Here is a 22,744-nt window from a genome sequence, read left to right as displayed (position 1 = left end):
TCAAAACTATAGATGACGCAAAAAGAATGAAGCAAACAACAAATAAACTCAAATTAAATCAAAAGTTGTTTAAGATTTTGAGTAAACCCAGCCACCCTTTGCTTTGCACTCTTGGCATTCCAATAATGAACTCTGACATGACACAGCTGCCAAGTGAAAACCATTTCAGGAGATGTCGTCATGAAGCTCACTGAGAGAAAGCCGAGGGTTTGGAGAACTGTCAACACAGCTAAGGGTGGATACCGTAAACGTTCAAATCTAAAATCTGATAAATATTTTGTTGTGTTATTTAACTTTTTTCTTTGCTACATAATTCCATATATCTTGCGTCATAAATGTGATGTCTTCTGTGTACAAAATGTAGAACATAAACAAAGAAAAACAACATTAAAAGGTCCTATATTACACTAAATTGACTCTTTTGAGGTCATGATATGTTAAGTCATGTTAGAATGTTGTTACCTCATCAAAAACATACCTGGAGTTGTGTTATGTTTCATTTACACATATTTGAGTAATCCTTTATTAGTCTGTCTACATCTCTGAAGCTCAAAATGCTCTTTTCCACCTTGTGATGTCGTTCACCACCATAGAATGATATGAGTTTGGAATTTCCTCGTATTGTCTGAACACTTCAAGTAAGTACTATTAATAGCTTTAGCTGGACAATTGTAGAATATGGCCGGACAAACGTGTACAGTACAAAAAACAACAATCCTTAAAAGGTGAACTGGGTAACATTTCCAGTGGAGGGTCTGCCACCTGCTTGTCTCCATGGAAATATTACTGCTTTGTAATGTTCCACAGTATAGATTAAACCCATCTATAACCAAGGAGACAAGCATTTTACTACAGCTCTACGCTACATTACAGTTCAGATCTGTAGAGTCGCCCCTATTCACAGAAGAAATTATTGTATTATACCATGGAACATTCTGGGCAAAGCAATAACATCTCCATGGAGACAAGTATGTCCAGAAAAGTTGCACAGTGCACCTTAAAAGCTGTACTCTGTAACTTTTTTCTTGCTTTTCCTGGAATGTTTCGCAGTATGGCATTTAAACTTATCTTATATTTACATGGATTCTTACTGTGAGCTCTCCACAGGTCTGACATGTAACTTGGCCTGGTGACTTGATCTACCTTTCTCTATGGACTTTAATGCCATACAGTGGAACATCATAGGCAAAGGAAACATATTTCAGGAGTTTATCACAATTCCTGAACCTGTTACACAAGCCATCTGTCTTTTTTTTCTGTAATGGCTCATTCACTAAAAACATTCCAAAGCTGACTATAGGAGGAGTGGGTGGGGAAAGAAGATGGTATGAGTCTCAGCACAAAGCAGCATTAAACAAAACATGTCTGTGTAAATGTCTTGTGGTTTAGGTAGGTTCCATAGCAAAAGAAAATGTAATTCGCTCAAATGGACAAAGGTTTAAGAGTGAAGATGTGGGGAAGCTTCTTCAGTTCTGACAGGGTTCTGGTACTCTGTTACTGTGATCCATACGAGCGTTCATGGTCCTGTGCAGGAGTTTGAATTTCTACAAAAAAAGTGGCAGTGACTCAGTGAAAATATGTTGACTAATGCTAGCTAGCTTGTGACTGTAATTTTACATTTGAGAGACTTGTTCAACAGCACAAATCAGCTCACCTGATGGGGTTTTAACTAAGTTAGATTTTTCTGACCAGATTGTGTTAAAATAAATCTTAGATTAAGTCTAGACGCTCTGTTAGATTGACCTCTTTAATTTGTGGATGTAGAATCCCTCAGTCATCCAGGTAGAATCCATGGCAAAAGGAGAAATTCAATTTGTCAGCTGGACAAAAGTTTATGTTGGTCAAATATGTTTTAGAGCTCTTCCAAGCTGCTTCTTCAGTTCTGGTCAGACGATGGTGGACTCTGCCTTATATCTGCCTGTAGGGAGGCGCTAACTACACTGAAATTACATTGAAAGTAATACACTTACTTTTTTTCTGTTAGTTAGCTAGGCTATTGAACTTGTACTGAGTGTGGAGTCATATTTGCATAACCATTCAGGGCCATAATGGGTGTTTTCACACCTCTGGATCTGACCTGGCTACCCCTATTTTTCTCTTTGTTTGTTTTGATTTAGTTTTGAGGATAGAGTTATAAATGGGAGACAGATGATGTCTGAGCTCTCCATTTCTGTTCAAGGAAGGATTCTCTTTCTAAATAAAAGTCGCCTCTTTAACTCCCCTCTCAAACCAATTCTTTTCTGTGGCTAAGATCTGTACCTCACTGTCCTCAAAGGAGTGGCCTGTGACTTTTAAGTGGAGATGTACAACGGACTGAGGTCCAGTGTTGCTCTCTCGTCTGTGTTGGTTAACCCTCTTGTGAAGTGACTGTTTTGTTTCTCCAATGTAGAGCTCACCGCAGTCTTCACTACACTGAATGGAGTGAACAGAAATATTGTGATATCATATCGTCAAAAGTCTCACAATAATATTATGGGCCGTCACAATATACCGAATTAAAGTCTCTTTGCTTAAATTCATTGTTATGGTGCAGCAACAGCAAAAAGAAATAGAGAGAACTACATAGACCATGATCCTTTGCTGTGTTTCTGTCTAATTTACACAGTGAAATAATTTAAGCACTTTTAAATCTTAACTCTTTGGCTTATGACAGAACCAAAGTCTTATCAAGGCATGTAAAGGAAAAAGTAATTTATTCACAATTTTGTTAGCCTCTACAACATATTTCAATAAATATCATATTGAGAAATGCATATCGTGAAAATACTGAAAAATGTGGATATTGTTCCATCCCTACAGTACACACCCAGAGAATGTTGATGACATCAGCTGCAGAATATGAACAGAACCTCCTCCCCATCACTCATCATGAGATCAGGACAGTATTCATAGATAGACAACCCCTCTGTTACGTGTGATGATCGTACCTGTCATGGCCCAGTAGGACTTTCCCACGTACTCCTGTGTGAGGACGAAGCACACGAGGCCGATGCCGCCGTTCATGAACCCGACCAGGAGACGAGAGGCTGCGAAGACTTCATAACTCGGGGCAAAAACTGTGACATAACCAAAGAGCACCTCAAAAAACAGGCCTGCAACAGAGAGGGACACATGCACATCCATTATAAACTTATTCTTACAACAGTTTTAACATGGTTTAAAAGGTGCATTGCGTAACTTTTCTGGTGGAGGGTCAGTCAGATGCTTTTCTCCATGGAGTTGTATTGCTTTGTCTGGAATGTGTCACAATATGGTATTAAACCTTTCTATCTTCAGGGAGACCAAACCAGACCAAGGTACAGGTCAGAGCTGTGAAGAGGCGACCCTGCTCACAGTCAGAATGCCTCTTTTTCTAGGCATTTTTAAGATACAAATCTGTAATTGCATAAATGTAATGTAGAGCTTCTTAATATCATATTGTGGAACATTCCAAACATTCCAGGCAGAGCAATGACAACTCCCTAGAAACAAGTAACTTATGGACCCCCTACCGAAAAGTTACACAGCACAGTGCACCTTTATGCGGGGTTGGACTTCTCACTTTACACAATTAAGACATTTATATTTAAAATGTGACTTTTTAAATCAGAATTTGGCATTTTTTCAGGTATCAAATTTTACTTCCTGTTTAGAAATTGAGAATCACAGTAGGAATTCCATAACTGTTACCTAGCAACCATTTTGTACACTGAGCAAAAACTCCTCTCATGTCACAGAAACTATGATTTGCGAAATAAAATTATAAGAAAACAGCTTTATTTTGATGAAATATTGTTTAAAGTGTCAGAAAATCATGCCAAACTTTTGTAGAATTCTCCCAGTGTGATGTCATCTGTCACATTTTTACTACTTTTCTTTTCGCAAATTGATTCGTGATAGGTGTAAAACTATAATTTATATTTGCAACAGGTTTTATCCCACTAAATAAAGTCAAAATTAGTCTGCAATTTTTAAGTACCATAATCTCAAAATCTCCTGTTTTATTCTGCATAAAAACTGCTAACCCTGTAGTTTTGATCTATACAAAACCAGTTGTGACATGTGATTCTTGTATTAGTTTGTCAGTTCAGATTTCACGCTTTGCCAATGTTATCTTTGTGTTTATAGCATGGAACTGATATTAAAATATGAGTTGCAAATCTAAACTCTTTTATATATTATTTGTTTATTAATTTTCCAAGACAATTATTACACTTACACATATGTAAATATTGTTTAAGGATCAAACATTGTCTTAAACTTAATCTTCCAAATAAAATACAGATTTTTTCTATTATATTGAAAAGAGAGAAAGGAAGAAAAAAAACAAAACAAAAAAAAAAAAAGCAAATCTAAACTCAATGCTAGTCAGAAAAATTCCATTTAGAGATTTTTTTTTCCACAAAGCAGCACATAACAAGGGCTGGGTCTCATTTGTCTGTCCACGCTTCCTCCTCCATGATCGAAATAAAGTCCTCACTGAGACCAAGAAAGTTTGATTATTTTCTCTGATATCTGCGCCTGACGCCTCCCTCACTTTTACTCCTTCCTTAAGTGATTTTCTAAGGGACACTGCTTAATATGACAGATCAAGGAGAGGAATCAAAGAGAAGAAAGTGAGGAAAGAGCAATGAGAAGCAGCCGATGACAGACTTCCTGATTTCCATTGTTTTCTTTTTAGTCACTGGAACAGGAGTTGGCAACCTTTATTTCCTGAAGGTCACACAAGGACAGCCATTTTTATGTTTTTATCTCTTTTAAAAGGTGCATTGTGTAAAGTTTTGGTTGGGAGTCCGTCACCTGCTTGTTTCCATGGAGATATTATTGCTGTGCCTGAAATGTTCCACAGTGTGACGATAAACTTACTAAACTCCATGGAGACAGACAGGTGGAATGCTCAAGCAAGTAACAGGTCAGATCTGTGGAGAGGCAAGCCCACTCACAACACGTTTTTCAAGGTATTTTTAGCAGTAAAAACGCCTGTAATTGAATAAACGTTGGATAGATGCTTAATGTCATACTGTGCAACATGCAAGGAAAAACAATAATTTCTATGGTAACAAGCACGTGGGAGACCCTAAGTCAGAAAAGTTACACAGTCCACTTTTAAGTCTGAAAAGAGAGACATAAAATAAAATGGATTTTGTACTTCAGAGACCATTCTCTTTTCAGTCTTTGAATATTATTTTAGCTGGAACACACGCTGTGCTTTGATCAGGCCAAAAATGTAGGCATGCTGAGTTGCAGGCAGGAGACATGAGCAGACAGTAGCAGACAGGAGCAGACAGGAGCAGACAGGAGCAGAGGGGGACACAGGAGAACAGCAGAGAGGCAGAGAGCACTTCCTATTTTAATATTATTATGATTATTATTACATTACTCACACAATAACTTAATTCTACTTTAATATTAATCACTGTCATTTGCAGATCCAACACAGATTTGCAGATCGCGCATCAACCCCATGATATTGGTGCAGCAGACATCTGTGGGGGACTTTTATTTTATGTAATTTGATTATTTCCTAAGGCTTCTTGCCACAGGCCCACAAATTTCTGTCAATGTGCCTGCCTAGAATGCCTTATACTGTTTGTACTTTAATTCATACAGAGCTGTTCAGAGTTAGATATAAAACAGAATAACAATTACATAACTCAAGTGGATACATTTTGCAATAAGTTAACTGCATTTTTTGAGGAAAAAGGCCATTTCCCATCCCAAGTGTACAGACAAGCGTTAAGTTTGTGGACCTCAAGTAAATTTAGCTGGGTGTCACATAGCCATTTTTCTAAATTAATATCTTTAAAGTATAGAATCAGATATGAAGTTTCAATGGACATGATTGTTTGTTCATTTTAATAAAGGAAAACTATTTACACTGAACAAATCAAGATCTACACAAGGTTGATTATCACTGTGCACCAGTGATCCGCTGTTCTTTTGCTTTTAGACTTAACAGCCGCGTTTGACATGGTGGATCACAGCATCTTTCTGTTTCACCTGAAGACACATGTGGGCATTAAGGGTACAGTGCTCTGATGGTTCTGGTCATATCTGTCAGACAGGAGTTTTTCTGTAAACTTAGCACAGTTCTCCTCCTCTGTGTCCCCCTTACAGTACGGTGTGCCCCAGAGTTCTACATTAGCACCGGCCCTCTTTGCTTTGTATATTCCCCCCCGGGTGATGTTTTTAGAAAGCACAATGTCACTTTTCACTGTTTTGCAGGTGACATTCAGAGCAATTGACAGCCAGAGCATGATCAAAGCTCTGCAGGACTGTCTCAGGGATGTACAGACCTGGTTGAGCGCTAACTTCCAGAACCTAAATCATAAACAAAACGAGATTGTGGTGTTTGGGCAAACTAACCCACTGCTTGGGCAGGACAGCGTCATTGGTCCTCTGTCCTACTGTTGTCTCCCTGCAGTGAGGAATCTTGGGGTGATTGTGGACCTTATGTTTAAACTGGACAAGGACATTAGCACTGTGATTAAGTCCAGCTTCTTTCAGTTGAGGCTCCTTGCTAAAGTAAAGCCCGACCTCCCACGGGCGGAGTTTGAAAGAGCTATCCGTGCTTTCATAACATCACGCCTGGACTATTGCAATTCTCTGTATGCAGGGTTAGACCAGGGCTCCTGCAGTGCTTATGACACATCCAGAACGCTGCAGCTCGTGTGCTGACAAATACTAAGAAACTTGAACACATCACACCTGTGTTGTGTGACCTGCACTGGCTTATATAGGGTGTAATTTAAAATGCTATCAATTGTTTTCAAATGTTTACACTTTATGGGTCCCGTCTATTTGAGGGAGTTACTACAGCCCTGTACTCCGCCCAGAGCCCTGAGATCAGCCGACCAGCTCCAGTTGGTCGTGCCCAAAACTAGGCTCAAGATGAGGGGTGATAAAGCCTTTTCTGTGGCAGCGCCCAGACTGTGGAACAACCTTCCTCTTCCTGTCAGATAATGTCAGTCTGTAACGCAGTTTAAGACTAGACTGAAAACTCACCTCTTCTCTCTGGGATTTAGTACTAGCTAGTCAGGTTATCTTGCTGTTTTTATTGTAGTTTTCACATGTTAATGGTAAATCTATAGAGCTTTTCCACCTTCAAGGCTCTCAAAGTGCTTTACAACAAGGAACCACTCACCCATTCACACACACATTCACACACACATTCAGACGCAGACACTGTGGGCAAGGACACAACGACAGCATTCATCTGTGGGAGCTGGAATCACACCAGCCAACCTGTGGGACAGTGGATCTGATATGTAACTGTTTCTTCTATTTTGTTGACTTGTATGTGAAGCACTTTGGTCAGTTGAAGTTGTTTTAAATGTGCTATATAAATAAAGTTGAATTGAATTGAAACCAGAAAATGATTTGATACTTTGCAGTAATCTCTAATGGTGAAATGTTTAGGAGTTACCATGGTGACACAGTGCACACATTAGCAAACACTGTCAACATTTTAAGATTGTTTGAAAACTCCAAGAAAAATACAAAATAGATTGAAACAGCACATTTTCAGGAGCATTTTCAGTTTGAGTGTTCATGGTGATGTTTAGGGGTTTGATTTTTGACAAAAAGGCAAGAGTGACTAACTGAAAATCTAACTTGTGACTGTAATTTAATTTGTGAGAGGCTTGTTTAGCAGACCGATTAGCTCACCTGTTGTAGTTTCATCTAAGTCAGCTCTTTGAGGTCTAATTGTGTTCAAACAAAACTCAGATTAAAGTCTAATAAAGCCGCCCAGATAGAGCAGAGCCTGCAGTTTGCATCATACCCCCAGGAACGTTGATGACATCATCTGCCAAGTATCAACAGCCTGCTTTGATTAATATGTAATGTTCACATCCCTTTTTAATACTTGGGTGGGTTGGTCTGGTCTGTCCTTAAAGGGATAGTTCGGATTTTTTGACATAAATCTGTATGGCATCCCCGTCATCAGTGTTGTGCATTCACACCGACTTACCCCTGAAAGCGTCCGGTGAGCCGAGATACTGGCCCGTTTTGGTGCTGAGGAAAGTAGTTCGGCAAGTTGTGTGGGGACTGTATACTAAAGCGTTTTTCTTCTCAAAGCAATATGTGTTCAAAAGAGTGATACATTTGCATCACAAAACCATCGTCGCCAAAAAAGTCAGATCTCATAATCGCTTGGCGCTATTTTCTCTCCGTACGTACCACTGCATGGATCCATCACTTTCTTCAGTTGTTCGGCAGTGTTTACATGCGCAGACCGCCGCCACGCGAGAGAGCTAACGAGAGAGCTAGAGCCATAAGTATATGAGCTTGTCTAAGATACATATGAATATATCTAAAAAATGGTGCGAACTCTTGATTATCCAGGCTGTAACAACAAAAATCTGGCTGAATCTCCACGCACATTTCACTGTTTTCCTGTCACGGACTTTGCGCTGAGGAAACTTTGGCTTCAATGTGGAAACCAAACCAGGTAAGAACGAAGAAGTGCCGCTACGTTTACAAGAGAACAGGTTCAAGAATCAGCTGTAACTCTGTGTGCAGTAAATCACTCAGTGTCATATCACCAGTGAAGCTTCTACAAAACGTAACTTTATAAGTCGACTGTTATTACTATTATAAATGTCACGTACACTATTGGTAGCAGCTACGTGGATGTGTGAATGATTCTATGTTTCTGTTAGTAGTCCATGCTTCAGTCACAGTGGAGGCTCTATGTTCGCTGTATACGAGTTTATAAATGACGTGATGGTGATTGTCGCTCACTCGGCCTCTCACGGCTCCAGCGTCAACTTGTACCACTTCTCTGTCTTTTCTCTCTCTCTCTCTGCTCGTTCTAACTCCATCTGGTGAGATTCGGCATCAGTATATTCAGGTTCACAAAGATCTCCCCTTGGGTTTGTGGTAAAGGCAAAGTCTTTATTGTCGGTGTCATAATCAGACGTGTTGTCGCTAACATTCCGAGCAGTAAACAAAGTGAACCAGGCTCATATACTTATGGCTCTAGCTCTCTCGTTAGCTCTCTCGCGTGGCGGCGGTCTGCGCATGTAAACACTGCCGAACAACTGAAGAAAGTGATGGATCCATTCGCGGCTGTCACCTGGCGGCCGCGCGCAGTGGTACGTACGGAGAGAAAATAGCGCCAAGCGATTATGAGATCTGACTTTTTTGGCGACGATGGTTTTGTGATGCAAATGTATCACTCTTTTGAACAAATATTGCTTTGAGAAGAAAAACGCTTTAGTATACAGTCCCCACACAACTTGCCGAACTACTTTCCTCAGCACCAAAACGGGCCAGTATCTCAGCTCACCGGACGCTTTCGGAGGGTAAGTCGGTGTGGATGCACAACACTGATGACGGGGATGCCATACAGATTTATGTCAAAAAATCCGAACTATCCCTTTAAAGCCACAGTCAAAAGTTGAGCACAAATATAACTGAGGTACATTTGTATTACTGTATTCCAATATTTTATTTTTCCTTGTACATATAGATTTATATAATTATGCCTTATTTAACACCAGTCTCTTGCTATGTTTGCTACTTATTTAGAATCTATTATTACCACTTATATTTTTACTCTTTGTTACAAAATTATACTGTGATGTGTGAGCTACTGTGTCCAAGTCATTTCCTTTGTGAATCAATAAAGTTTGTCTAAGTCTAACTCTAAATACTCACATATACACTACTTTCAAAGGTTTTAGAACACTTAAATTTTTCCAGTTATTTATTGCAATTCAAGTCGTGCAAGTCCAACAAAAAACTTTAAATGGTACAAAGGTAAGAACTGAACAGCCAGGGGTTAAAAAAAAAGATAAAAGATAACAAAACACATAACAAGTCCAAGCTCTGCCAAAAACTACCTCAGGAAAAAAGAACAAGATGGTAAAGCTTGAAAACATGGAGTGTCCAGCACAGTGTCCAGACTTAAACCCCATCGAGCTGGATTGGGATGAACTGGACAGAAGAGTGAAAGTCAAGCAATCTACAAGTGCCACTCATGTATGGGAACTTCTGCAATAGACTTGGGAAGAACTTTCTGAACAATATTTGATTTCTATTGTAAAAAGAAAAAGCCACGAGTGTGTTCAGCTGTTCTATCTGCCAAAGGTGGACACTTTCAAGAATCAAGTTTAGTTTAGTGTATAAATAAAGAGATTGGGTCATTCATTTACCTGTCAAATACACTGGCCTCCTGCCCACTTTATCTGACAGCGGTCCAAAGATTACATTCCCGAGCAAGAGCCCAGCAAAGAACAGGGACCCAGCTAGACTCACTTTATATGCCTGCTGTTTGATAAGAAACCACTGGAAAACACAAAAAACACAGAGTACACCATCAATCATAACTTCGGACATACTTGTTCATGTACTGTAGTCATTTCCATTTATTAATATAGTAGAGTGTCACTGAGAGGGTTTTATGTCAGGTTAGACTACTCATTTGACTAAAGGCTGCCACACACTACAAGATTTCTCAGTTTCAGTTAAACGATTTTTGAACGTATGTCAAAAAGTGCACACCACAGACACAAGGAGAATCTGTTTCATTATTTCATTTAGTTGCCTTGTTGTACCTTTAGTAGTTTCTTATGTCTAATTATTTACTTAATCAGTAGTATTATATCATTGTTACATTATATTATTTATTTTGTTGTACCAAAAAAAGGTTAAATACAAGTTAATATTGGCTGAGCTAGGTCTTGAGTTAAGTATTTGAAATAAAACCTTAATATTTAGGTGTTGGGTTTTTTTTTTGTAATTCATTCCTTAAATGTCAAATAATCTAAACTTCAGGTAAAAACTAAACTTTAAAAACTAATTCTCAAGATGAAACTTAAAATACAGGTCTTCCTCTAACATAAATGGTACGAGCAAACTGTACCGGTGCGCCTTACAGTTCAATTACATGACATTGTTTTTTTTTTTGACTGGCAGTAGTGTATGTAAATGTGCTTTTGATTTGCAATTTTGACTTCATATGTAAAACAGTCTGAGATCCAAGCAACTGAAACAGGAACAGGAGCTCTCACCTCAGTCACTATGCTGTCTACGTCCTCTGTGAAGATGATTTGCGGGCTGTTCTCCGCCGGGCCAGGGGAGGTGCCGTCCGTCTGTCTGAGCTGGTACGGGGGAGTTGTGCCCACCAGAACAATGAGCATAGACTGGCAGGCCATATACACCTAGAATGGAATATATGTGTGATAAATGAATGTGGAAAAACAAGAGAACAAGGTGTAACTTTTGTGAGGCAGATTATTACAGTTTTCTGGTCTGTGCTCTAATGTTTTTTCCTCATCACAAGCATAACTGGAGCTGTGTTTTGTTTCATTCACACATGTTTAACACATGCAATTCTGCATTTTTAGGCTCAATTCATCTCTCAAATAAAAAACACTTTATTCCACCTTGTGATGTCATGGGAATGTGTTTTTAACTATTATTGTTTCTACATATTTTTGTTTGTGAATAAAAAGCTTGATACAACTCTAATTTAATGTAAAACCTGTACTTTTTGGTGTCTCTGAGAACGATATTCCTGCAAAAAAAAAAAAAAAGTGTGAAAGAGTGTTGAACTTTATCCTAATCCTATAAAAAATTCATATTATTGCTGTAAATTTTTCAGTCAGAAAGCCAAATTTATTATATTTCAGTCCCTCTTGTCCTCTTATATAAATTCTTTAAATTATTGTACAAATCCCAAAGCCATGAAAAGAAAAGTAGTTTCTATGGAATTTAAAATGTAAAATGTGAATGTATTTATTTTTCTACATTTGTATAATGCATAATGCAGATATTGCACATGCTGTGAATATGAATTCTTAAGCTTCTAGCAATGTTATTGTTTATATCATTGTATATTACATTGTATATTTGAAAAAAAAAAAAAATCTCCAAACTCCATACACCTTAACTAGAACCATTTCTAAAAGGTTTTCATAAAATGTAAAAAGAGCTGTTAATGTGAAAACTGCCACTTCATGACATCACAAGGTGGAACAGAGCATTTTGAGTTTTGGAGATATAGACAGACTGATAATAAAGGATTATTCAAACATGTGAATGAAACACAACACAGCTCCAGGTCTGTTTTTGAGGAAGTAACAACATTATAACATGGCTTAAAACTCAAAGGAGTCAATTTTACACAATACAGGCCCTTCAATAATGTTTCATATTATTTTATAAAAGCTTAAAGAACACAACTGTACGAAATCTTTTACAGAAGTTAAAATTGGATTGCCTGAAAGAATCTGGGACAGCGTGTGGGATTATTTTAACAAAACATGGTTGAGGGGAACGAGAAAAAACATGCAAATTTGTACAGAGTTGGCTGATGGGGCAGATTGGCAGCCTCGTTTCTGGTAGGTGTGGCTACAACAGGAAGTGTGGAGTGAATGAATAACAAGTACAGTAGAGCTGCAGTGAACTACAGACATGCCCTGAGCTTCGATTAGTTGACTAGTAGCAACATGTATCTCTATGACCCTAAACTGTGCATTTAAAAAGTGTTAGTAAACAGCCCTAGAACAAAGAGGCTTGTCAGATGAGTAAAGCCTAAAAGGTAGAACAGGCAACGGGTAGAGAGCCAGATCCAGCCTCAGGTCAATATTTGTCAGCCCTCAGCAAACATGACAACCTCCCCCAAACCCCCAGGTGCTCTTCTCTTGGTGATGTTATGGAAAAAATATGCCATCTGCAACAAAGTGCAGCAAACAGAAAGGAAAATGAATTCTTTTAACATCAGAAATGTTCTTATGACCCTTTTTTATCAGAGTTTTATTGAATCTATTCTTGGGTTTTGTATTGTCTGTTGGTTCGGTGCACTCTCTATGTCTTGTAGAAATCATCTGGCTCGGTTGATCAAAGTGGCAGGTAAAATTGTCGGTTTACAGCTGCAGGACATCTACAACAGAAGGGTGATTTGCAAAGCCCAACACATAATGGAGAGCCCTGACTACTCGCTCTTTTAGGAGTTTAATTTCCTTCCTTTCAGGCGTGTCTGAGAATGCCCGGGGGTCAGAACTCAGAGAGCTCGGACTTCCTTTATTTCTAATGCTATAACTAAAATGAATGCTCTTATAGCTTGGATCAGTCCTGGTGAAATGTGGTTTACATCTGTTCTTTTTTGCCTATTTTTAAGGGAATGTATGTCTGCATTGTTGTGCTAGCTTAGGCTGTGGTTAAGTGGTTTATTGAATTGTATTGTATGTCTGACACTGCTGCACAACAGTTTCCTCCTGGGAAAATAAGAAAGTTGAAAGTTGAAACTCTTGATGATAAGTAATTCATCCATTTGTGAAACCCGATGAGTTCTTGGAATGCAGCCAAAGGTTTGTTCTTCTTGTTACAGGAGATATGGACAGGGCCTAGGTCTGCCCCGGCCACAGACCAACAGCCTCTCCTGACTCTCCTCTCTCCAGTCAACTCTTCTCTCCATCTCCCACCAGAGGATCTGAGCTATTTGAGGACAGGAAGTACAGCAAAGGGTTTCCTGAGGGTGGAGTTGGTTGTGTTTTCTGAGCCTTTACACATGATATTGCCTGTGCTGGCCTCAGGTAGAAATCACATTCATTTACACAAAAACAGATTGAGAGAAATCTTTCCACAATATAAATTTCTATTACAGTGAGGTTAAACTTAATTTAAGATAATTGTATTGTAATTGTTATAAAAAATATTTAAAGTCTCTTCTGAATTCAAGGTAAAAATGTAGCTGTTAACTTGAAAAATTATCACAAGGCGGAACAGAGCATTTTGAGCTTTGAAGATATTGACAGACTAATAAGAGAGGGTTACTCAAACAAGCGTGAACAAAAGAAAACACAGGTATGTTTTTGGTGAGGTAACAACATTCTATCACGGATTAAAGCTCACAAGAGTCAGTTCCATTTTTTACTGTGATCGCTCTGTAGACATCTCAGGCAAACATAACACACAAAACACACAAATATGCTACTTCACATTTTTTATAGTTTTTTTCTTCGTTTTTACCCAGTGTCACAACACGCCTCGCTCTCTTATTTGCCTGGAAGTCCAGAATGATTTTGTTCTATATTTATTATACATACCTAAGGAAATCAAGTATTGGAGAATGGAAGTGGAGCGAGATACAACTGTGACAAGATGTGATGAGACAGAAGATTTGGTCCAAGACAAGTCATTTGTAATAAATAAATGTATTTTATTTGTACATTCCAGTTCATTATTTTTGCCTTGTTTTAATCTATTTTGTGTGATGTTTTTGCGGTAATAGTAGCTCTTCTTTTTGGAACTACAGCTCTCTTGATGCGTAGGTGTATCACTCAGAGTTAGCCCTTTCTTGTCCAAGGAAAGTGTACATGAGGGAACAAAACACTCACACATCACAGATTTTGGACAGACATTATTTAACAGGAATATTAGGCAAAGATGTTAGAATATCAAAATTTCAAATATTACTGTCGTGGAAAAAATGATATATCTCTTGAAGATAAATAATGAATCCATTTGCGAAGCCCGATGAGTTTTTGGAATACAGACTAAGGTTTATTTTTGTTACAGCAGATATGGACAGGGCCTAGGCCTGTTCCGGCCAAAGCCCAACAGCCTCTCACCCCCAGCAGTATCTCACATGTCTCCCATGTCTGCCCCCATCTCTCTCTCCCCATGTCTCTCCCCAGAGCATTTGAGCTCTCAGTATTTATACAGAAATACAAGTTACATACATATCAAATTGAGAAGGTGAAAGACTCATATTGAGGTGTGGCCAGATGATGATGCTTGATCTGATTTGCATCTATATTCACTTGCTCAAAATTTTCTTCTGATGACATCTATCAAATCAATTTAACTATTATTCTAGCAAAATACTACATTCACAAAATGTAGCGGAGTGAAAAACTGCTACTCTGAAGGGAGCAGACCCCTACTGTATTAGATTATATTGTATTGCTTTGTATTCTTTGTGCTGTTTGTGTTAAATATTTGTGCCTGTTCTTAATTGACCCCGTGACCCACTTTCACCTGTGGGTGTGACTACACACCGGTGTGCAGTCTTAATAAGTGGCAGCAGCTCATTTCCACTGTGAGCCCATGCAGGCCAAACCAAATCTGTCTCTGCATTATATTTTTTGTCCTCAGTGATTTTCCAGCTGTACTAGCTCTTACTACGATGGCAGCATGAACCGTGTGTCTATGCAAAAAAATTACTTCATATTTGTAATGTATTTTTCATGACACAATTATTGAATTATTAAAAAAATAAATAAATCTCGTAACAGTTTTATCTTGTCCATTCCCATTGGAGCAGTGTGTATTCTGGCTCGAAAGTCTCCTCTATATAATCCCACTGCTGCTACAGTTTAAGATTTTACCAAGAGAGTTGTAGTGGCTATTTGTGAACGAAAACAAACAAAAGCGATGAGCAAACTCCGAACCAAACATTAGGGGTGTAACGATATCCAAGTCTCACGATACAATATGGTCACCGTATGAACCTCACGATATGGTATTTATTGCAATATCGCGGGAAAGCTAACAATATGGAGGGGAGGCTCATGATTAGGGATGTAACGATATCAAGATCTCTCTGTATGATATTTTCACGATACTTATTGTGATATTTTGTGGAGGCAAACAAAACTGTTAATATGCTCCATTTTCCTCTGAAAATGCCTTGACGAGAGTTAATATAAAGAACTAAGACTTAAAAGTGGTTAGAAGAACTGTTATTTCTCCTTGTAGTCTGCGCTGAAATGAAGTAAAGGATCATGGTCTATGTAGTTCCCTCTGTCTTTTTTTTTTAGCTATTACTGCACCGTAACTCTTAATTTAAGCAAAGAGACTTGTAATTCAATATATTGTGATGGTGAGAACTTTGACGATACGGTATCACAATATTTCGGTTATTGTTACATACAGAAAAATCCCGCATACCGTCTTACTTGCAAATTGTGAAATTTATTAGGACAAACCGTGCAACGTTTCAGCACTAGGCCTTCGTCAGGCAAACAGAATGAGAGCTAAGGTGGCCATCTTAAATAGGGTGTGGCAAGCACCCAAGGGTGACAGGTCATAAAGAAACAGTGCACATAAAACCCCATAATTCAAAAAACTGAGACAGTCAACATATAGTGTAATAATAATACAAATAATAATAATGAAATCATCATATAACAATCATAGAATAATATTAGAAAAGTAAGAAGAATATATGGATACATATAGACATAGTATACATTCACCCAACTATAAAATAATGTTGTCGTGCCATATACACATCTATATATATACACAATGAATCTTAAGCTGTAGCCCATATACAGCCCACCCAAAGCGAGAGTCCTAATGATGTAAACTAATGTCTACAAAAAGATGCTTAGATTAAAATCGTCATTGAGTCCTTTAGGAGCTAAAGTTTGGAGAGTGTGAATCCAAAATGCTTCCCTTTGTTTAAGTATGCGGTCATGGTCCCCTCCTCTGGGTGGAGGGGGGACATGCTCAATGCCACAGAAACGTAGAGAGCAAATATCATGTCTCTGATCATTAAAATGTACTGCTACAGGGTAGTCCCGGTCGTTTCTTCTGATGGAGCTCTTGTGTTCACTTATTCTTTGTTTAAGTTTTCTTGTGGTCTTGCCAATGTACACTAGGCCGCATGGACATTTCAACATGTAGACTACATGTGTAGATGCACATGTGATAACACTTTTTATGGGATATTTTTTACCAGTGTGAGGGTGTAAAAATGATCTGTTTTTACTGTATTATTGCATTGAGCACAGCTGCCGCATCGGTAGTTACCATTGGGTAGAGGGTGCAATAGAGATTGGGAGGATAGTTTAGTTTTGTTTGTGAAATTGGCCCGTACCAGATAGTCTCTAAGATTTTTGCCTCGTTTGTGAACAAAGAGTGGAGGATCTTTAAAGATGGTTGAAATTTCCGGGTCTGATTTCAAAATATGCCAATATTTCAGGAAAACTGATTTAATTGCAGGTGTATGGGTCGAATGGTCGAATATTGGGTGATGCAGGTTACGGAATAATGTTTTTGCCTTTTGGTGCTCTTTTTTAATAAATCTGTCCGTGACTTAAGGAGAGCCTGCCCATAAGCATCATCAACCCAAGAGATAGGGTACCCTCGTTGTTGGAATCTCACTTTCAGGTCAGTGGCTTGTTGAATAAAGTCCTCAGTGGAATGGCAAATTCTTCTTAATCGATAAAATTGACTTGTAGGCAAACCTCTTTTTAGGGGAGTCGGACGGAAACTAGAGGCCAACAGTAAAGTGTTTTTGTCAGTTTCTTTACGATACAATGAGGTTATTGTTACATCCCTACTAAAGATAACTCAAATAATCACTTTTGGGCACAGTGGGCATGTGGTTTACGCAATGAAGTAAAAAACAAAATCAATGTCCATATCTAGAGCTGCATTTTCCTAGCTTTATTCTATCTTTACAGGCAACCAACAAGGGTACATTCCATACAGGCCAACTTGCTGCCTCTCCTGTCGACTGATAAAAACCATAGGCCCACTCAGGTGCCCTCTGATCCTCTTTTAACCCCTAGGTGCCCCACAGAAAAGGTGCTAAGGTAAATAAAAACAAATTAACAAACATAATATTAACATAACAAAACTGTATTATAAAAAAATAACTAACTAAATTACTAAACTATTTGACAATCAAAAATAACAAACTAATTTTATAATAAACAAAATAGGCAAATAGCTCCTACAAAAGGTATTATGCATGTATTTAGGACCTTTATAAACCAGAATGTTAATGTGCAAAACAGAAGCTGATTTTGCACGAATCCAATTAGACTTTATTATTACACCGGGCTACTTACTGCTTTATTATAGCGGATGTAAAAAAAAAAAAACTCACTTAATAACAGTCCATTTTATACCGCCCAGTGCTGCTTCTAACACATCTTTCTGTCACCCCCACTTCAGAACCCATTTAACCAGTTGTATTATCTCATCAGTTTACTAAATAGAGTCACAGTGCGTGTTTAAGAATGTTTGTAACGCTCACTGTAAAGTCGAGTCAACAGAGCCACGTAGCATTAGCGCCAGGATTGAAAGTTAGCTCAGAGTTAGCTTCGTGCACAGACGGGAGCAGATGCGGGGCCAGGCTGTCACTCACCTGGGTCAAAACCAGGACGACTACGGCTTGCTTCTGGTACGGGCCGAACTCGCCGACAGCCAGCAAAGCCTCCTCTAGATCCATCCCAGGGCGGGCATGAGGCAGCGGGCAGGGGCCAGGGCAGCCGAGGCGCTCCGGGTTAGCATCACCAAAGAGCAGCACGCGCGGAAGAGTAAACACTTGCGTACTTCCGCAATCGTCTTTTTTTTTCCCACATATGGAATGGAGCAATAAAAAATCTCTAAATAAATAACTCAAAAGTGGTTTGAAGCTAAACTAAAATGGCTTTTACCCCTTGATTTGGTTTGCACGTTTGGCATCTCTTGACCCTAACAAGGCATAGCTGTGAAGTGTAAACCATTTTTTCTACATGATGACTTCATATCTTCTGAATGTCTATCTAAGTTAGCATTGTAATAGGTTAGTCTCTGTAACATTAAATAGTAGACTAACACCAAAAAATTGCTATTTGAGGAACAGTCATAAATAAGCAATGTACATGTAAAAAGTCTGCATTGTGAAAGTTGCAAATTCATAAATAATAATTACACAAAAAGCCACCAAGTCCAATGATCCACAGGACTTACTTAAATTATTATCCACTTAGTGCTCCTCCTAATCAAGGCATTGATGATATAGTAAACACTGCATTCCATTTGGTGGGCCTAAAACAGTAATTTGTAAATATTAACACACACTGAGTTAGCAAAGTGATAATTAGTAACAGTAAACAAATAACAAAACCTAGTTATTTCATTGGGAGTATTAAAGATGCATTATGCTATTTTTCTGATACAAATAGATGTTTTATCCCTAACTCAAATCTGACCTGTAACTTGCTGTAGTCACCTGCTTGTCTCCATGGAGATAGAGCAGTTTAACTAGCACTGTGTGACATTACAGCCAAAGCAATTACATCTCTTTTAACTACTAAAATATTAGTTACTGCACATTTAAACAACATAGACCTAATAACACAAATGATAAAAAAAAGACAACTGCAACCTGTTAAAACAGCATTCACTTCTTTTATTCCAAGGCACATCATACTTTCAAATTTTAAATAAATATTTTGGATTTTGATTTTTAAATGCCTGTTTCTGATGTAAAAAATCATCAAGATGTGAATGGATGTTAAAATACATCAGAGGATTGACAAACATGAAAACCCACTGTTACGTACATGATTCATTTAAAAAGCCTAAAACAAAAAGTCCATTTACAGCTGCAAATATTAAAGCTGAAGAGTTACCTTATCAGCCACTGCCTAAACCCACCCAGAGCCACAGCTTGATTTATTTGACCTTAAACAATTCAAGTGGTCAGAATGTGAATTTAATATAGCTCTTCATATATTAGCCAATTACATCTCTCGCTTTTTTCTGGCACTAAACATTCATCAAACACTGCACAATTTAAAAGTAGCGTATTAAAGAGGCCCTACACTCACGGATCACAGTGGTGTAACATTACAAATTAAAAAGTAGTAAAATACTGTACTGTAAGTAAAATACAGATACCTAAAATGTGTAGATAAGTACATTTTAAAGTGGATTCTTTACTTTTTACTTCATTGCATTTGAGACAATGTATCTGTACTTTCTACTCCACTACATTCTTGAACACGTCTGAAAAGTAAAAAGTAGTTTTCATGATTATTTGAGACCTGCTGAAGCGGCTGAGGGTTTTTTTTTTAGCATGTTTGTAGTTTGAGCAAACACAAATATACAAAAAAAAAACAGCAAGAAAAAAATATTGTTTCTGTTGAACAAAATTCACATACTTTTAGTGCTCAAGTATTTATTTTTTTGCTCTGGTATCTGTACTTTTACTTAAGTAGCAAAACAGAGTTGTTCCTCCACCACTGGCTGATCCCCCTCCTCAATGGCTTGTCTCTAAAGGTGCAAGGAGAGCAGTTACCTGTCGCACAAATACAAACAAATATACACACACATACAATGGATCATTTAATGTGAAATTCTAAAAGGTGGCTGATCGTGTAGGCGAACAATGTCCTTTGAACCAATGGTCACATAGCCTACATCTTTTAAGAGTTTTAGTCATGTTTAAAAATCTACTTTCAAACAGGGTAGTGGTTTGTTTTAATACCACCGTAATATACATCCTCTGTGCATGCCAGTTATTATTATTACATTATTTTAACAGAACTAATTTTAACGTCATGGCTGGGCAGTGGGGTAAGGCTCAGTAAAATCCAGTGCAAATGGTAAGTGCCTATACATAATCCATCTATTCATGAGCAATGTCATTTTGTTCTCTCCTATGAAGCGCTCTCCTCAAACACCACGTGTAACAGACTTAAGATGGGATGAGGAGCCTGATCCACAAAACATGACATCCTGGGACCCTCAACCTGCACCGTCTTCTGTGGTTTTGAGATTAACGTTTTCAGCTGGTGCGCCGGGACCGTTTTCAACTCTCTGATCTCCACCGGGACAAAGAAGAGTCTTGAGTTTCTCCCGTTGTAGAACTCCCACGACCACAATGATTACAATTAGAGTCAGAAACACCATTGATCCCCCTACTATGGCTCCAACAGGGGGCCCCGGATCATAGTAAGGGTTATTCTCAGGAGAACTTTCCTTCTCTCCGATAGGGTTGACCATTTTGCAGTAAATGAATTGAATGCGCGTCGTCGTCTCGTTTTTAATCAGCGTGTACTTGTCGGTTGTGGTCTTGATCCAGGGCCCGTTTTCGTCTATCCCGATCTTCCAGTAGTAATCCACGGGTCCGGCCTTAGACACGTCCCCTTCGCAGCTCAATATCCGCTGGTCGTCCCCCATGCCAGGCTTTGACCACACATGGGGCACCGGTACGTCCTGGATACTTACGACATTGTATGAGTCGTCAAGCAGCTTGTCGTTGATTTCCACCTTATACGTTCCGGCGTCTTTTTCCGTCGTGGAGCTGATCGTCAAAAGACCAGTAGCCGTGTCTAATGTCGTACGGCCTTTGTAAGTGGAATAGAACTCCACTTCCTCACCCGTGGCCCATTCTGCCACCAAATTCTCGTTGTGCTTCCACAGGATACGGGTGAAGCTCGTAGCGCTGTCCCCAGGAGGCCGCACCTCGATCTTTGTACCAACTTTAAAATATCGATCTTCAATTTTGGCCCAACCGAAAGGGGGACCGAACAAAAAAATGAGTGCAATAATAAAAACATGCTCCATTTCTCCCGAAAAAGACCGTAACCCCTACTTAAAACAGTCAAGGTTCATGTCAGCAGCGCAGCAAAACCACACCCGTCCTCACGCAGTGCGTAAAGGAGTGTTGCGGATTGTTGCCAGATTGGGTTTCGTAATTTACGCTCAATCACATTCGAAAACCCGCCCTCTTCAGCAAAAAACCGCCCAACATTTTTCAAACAGAAAACATTTAATCTGTAAATAAACGTATGTAATCCATTGATGGTCTTTTTTTTTTTTTTTAATAAAACATTGCCAGTATTGAAAAAATCGTGTTAAATGTAGAATATAATTTTAATTTATCTCAGAAAAATCTATTTAATCTGTAGGCTTTTTAAAAACATGAACATGTTTTCTTATAACTGACAAATGTAAAACAGTACTTTCATTTATCACAGAAAAAAAGGTAATTTCGCCTAATATTTGAATAAACATGTTCTAACGTAATCTACTGGCATTTTATAAACTTCAGGATTGAGAAAACATGTTATATAAAACCTATGGTAAAAAGTAGAACAGCGTTTTCATCACGTCCTCGCGTTACTGCGTATCGCGTTGATTGGTGTGAAAACAAAAACCGCCCAAACTTGCTGAAAGTAGCCCAATCTGGCACCACTGATGGTCCAAAGAAACGAAACCGAAAGTTTTCACTGTTGCGCATGAGTCAAGATCCGTCCATGGTCTGATCATACATGCCCCCTGGTGTCGAAATGATGCAATGACGCAATGAAGCAAAATGAGTAGTCTCTACAGTTAAACTTTAGCTTTACTACAATCAGTGCTGGGAAGGTTACTTTTAAAATGTATTCCCTTGCAGATTACAGACCCCAAAATGTAGTTTGTAACGTAATCCATTAAATTAAGGTGAGTAATGTAATCTGAATACTCTGGATTACTTGACATTGTCATGTTTTTTAAAACTACATGAATGTAACAACCACATCCTGAAAATTCTTGTTTGTTCTCTTCAAATTGTCTGTTGAGCCCAAGTCTCCATGAATAAGCCACTGTTTACTGTAAAGTAGCAAAGACTAGGAAATCTTCACAAGCCCAGTTTTTCCTGAACCGTATAAAAATTATTGATAGAGAAATGATTTCTATACGAGATCACTGCTGGTTTAAATGATCTCCACCCCACTAGTAGGTGTCATATAGTTTATTACATTAAAAAATAAATATATAAATCACTTTCATTACAAACATAAAGGTGCCAGCCCAGTAAAAATCACTAATATTTCATGTTTTTTTACTCAAACTGATGCAGAATCAGATTATTAACAACGATTATTAACAACAACGATTATTAACAACAACGATTATTAACGACCTCGTCCATTTTGTGGCTGACGCCACCAACATTAACATGTTTACGCAACTCTTATTGCTACGTTCTGTTTGGGTTTTCAGCAATGAGTGGGATTAGCAAAATTTTAAAAAAGTTAAA

General features: G+C 38.4%; 2 protein-coding genes across 2 annotated transcripts in view; both read right to left on the bottom strand.

Moving 5' to 3' along the window:
* Positions 1 to 18,380, bottom strand: part of slc22a15 (solute carrier family 22 member 15) — a 55,539-nt gene extending 37,159 nt beyond the window's left edge. Inside the window, exons 1-4 of the mRNA XM_020917017.2 lie at positions 18,095 to 18,380; positions 10,998 to 11,147; positions 10,140 to 10,272; positions 2,928 to 3,092 (exon numbers count right to left, since the gene is read on the bottom strand). Of these exons, the coding sequence (XP_020772676.2) occupies positions 2,928 to 3,092; positions 10,140 to 10,272; positions 10,998 to 11,147; positions 18,095 to 18,178 (532 nt within the window). The 5' untranslated portion in view covers positions 18,179 to 18,380. The remainder of the gene's footprint in view (positions 1 to 2,927; positions 3,093 to 10,139; positions 10,273 to 10,997; positions 11,148 to 18,094) is intronic.
* A 722-nt stretch (positions 18,381 to 19,102) lies between these two features.
* On the bottom strand, positions 19,103 to 21,396 carry LOC110153152 (uncharacterized). Its single transcript, XM_020917024.2, has one exon. The coding sequence runs from the start codon at positions 21,283 to 21,285 to the stop codon at positions 20,464 to 20,466; it is 822 nt and encodes a 273-aa protein (XP_020772683.2). The 5' UTR covers positions 21,286 to 21,396; the 3' UTR covers positions 19,103 to 20,463.
* Positions 21,397 to 22,744: the final 1,348 nt, after the last annotated feature.

This window comes from Boleophthalmus pectinirostris, unplaced genomic scaffold (genome assembly GCF_026225935.1).
Source record: "Boleophthalmus pectinirostris isolate CB_2022bp ecotype Guang Dong unplaced genomic scaffold, ASM2622593v1 HiC_scaffold_5, whole genome shotgun sequence".
Taxonomy (NCBI): Eukaryota; Metazoa; Chordata; class Actinopteri; order Gobiiformes; family Gobiidae; genus Boleophthalmus; species Boleophthalmus pectinirostris.
This window is presented reverse-complemented; position numbering and strand designations above follow the sequence as displayed.

What these genes read in the sequence shown, in the direction of transcription:
- LOC110153152 (XM_020917024.2), bottom strand. Translation starts at nt 21,285, where the DNA reads ATGGAGCATGTTTTTATTATTGCACTCATTTTTTTGTTCGGTCCCCCT.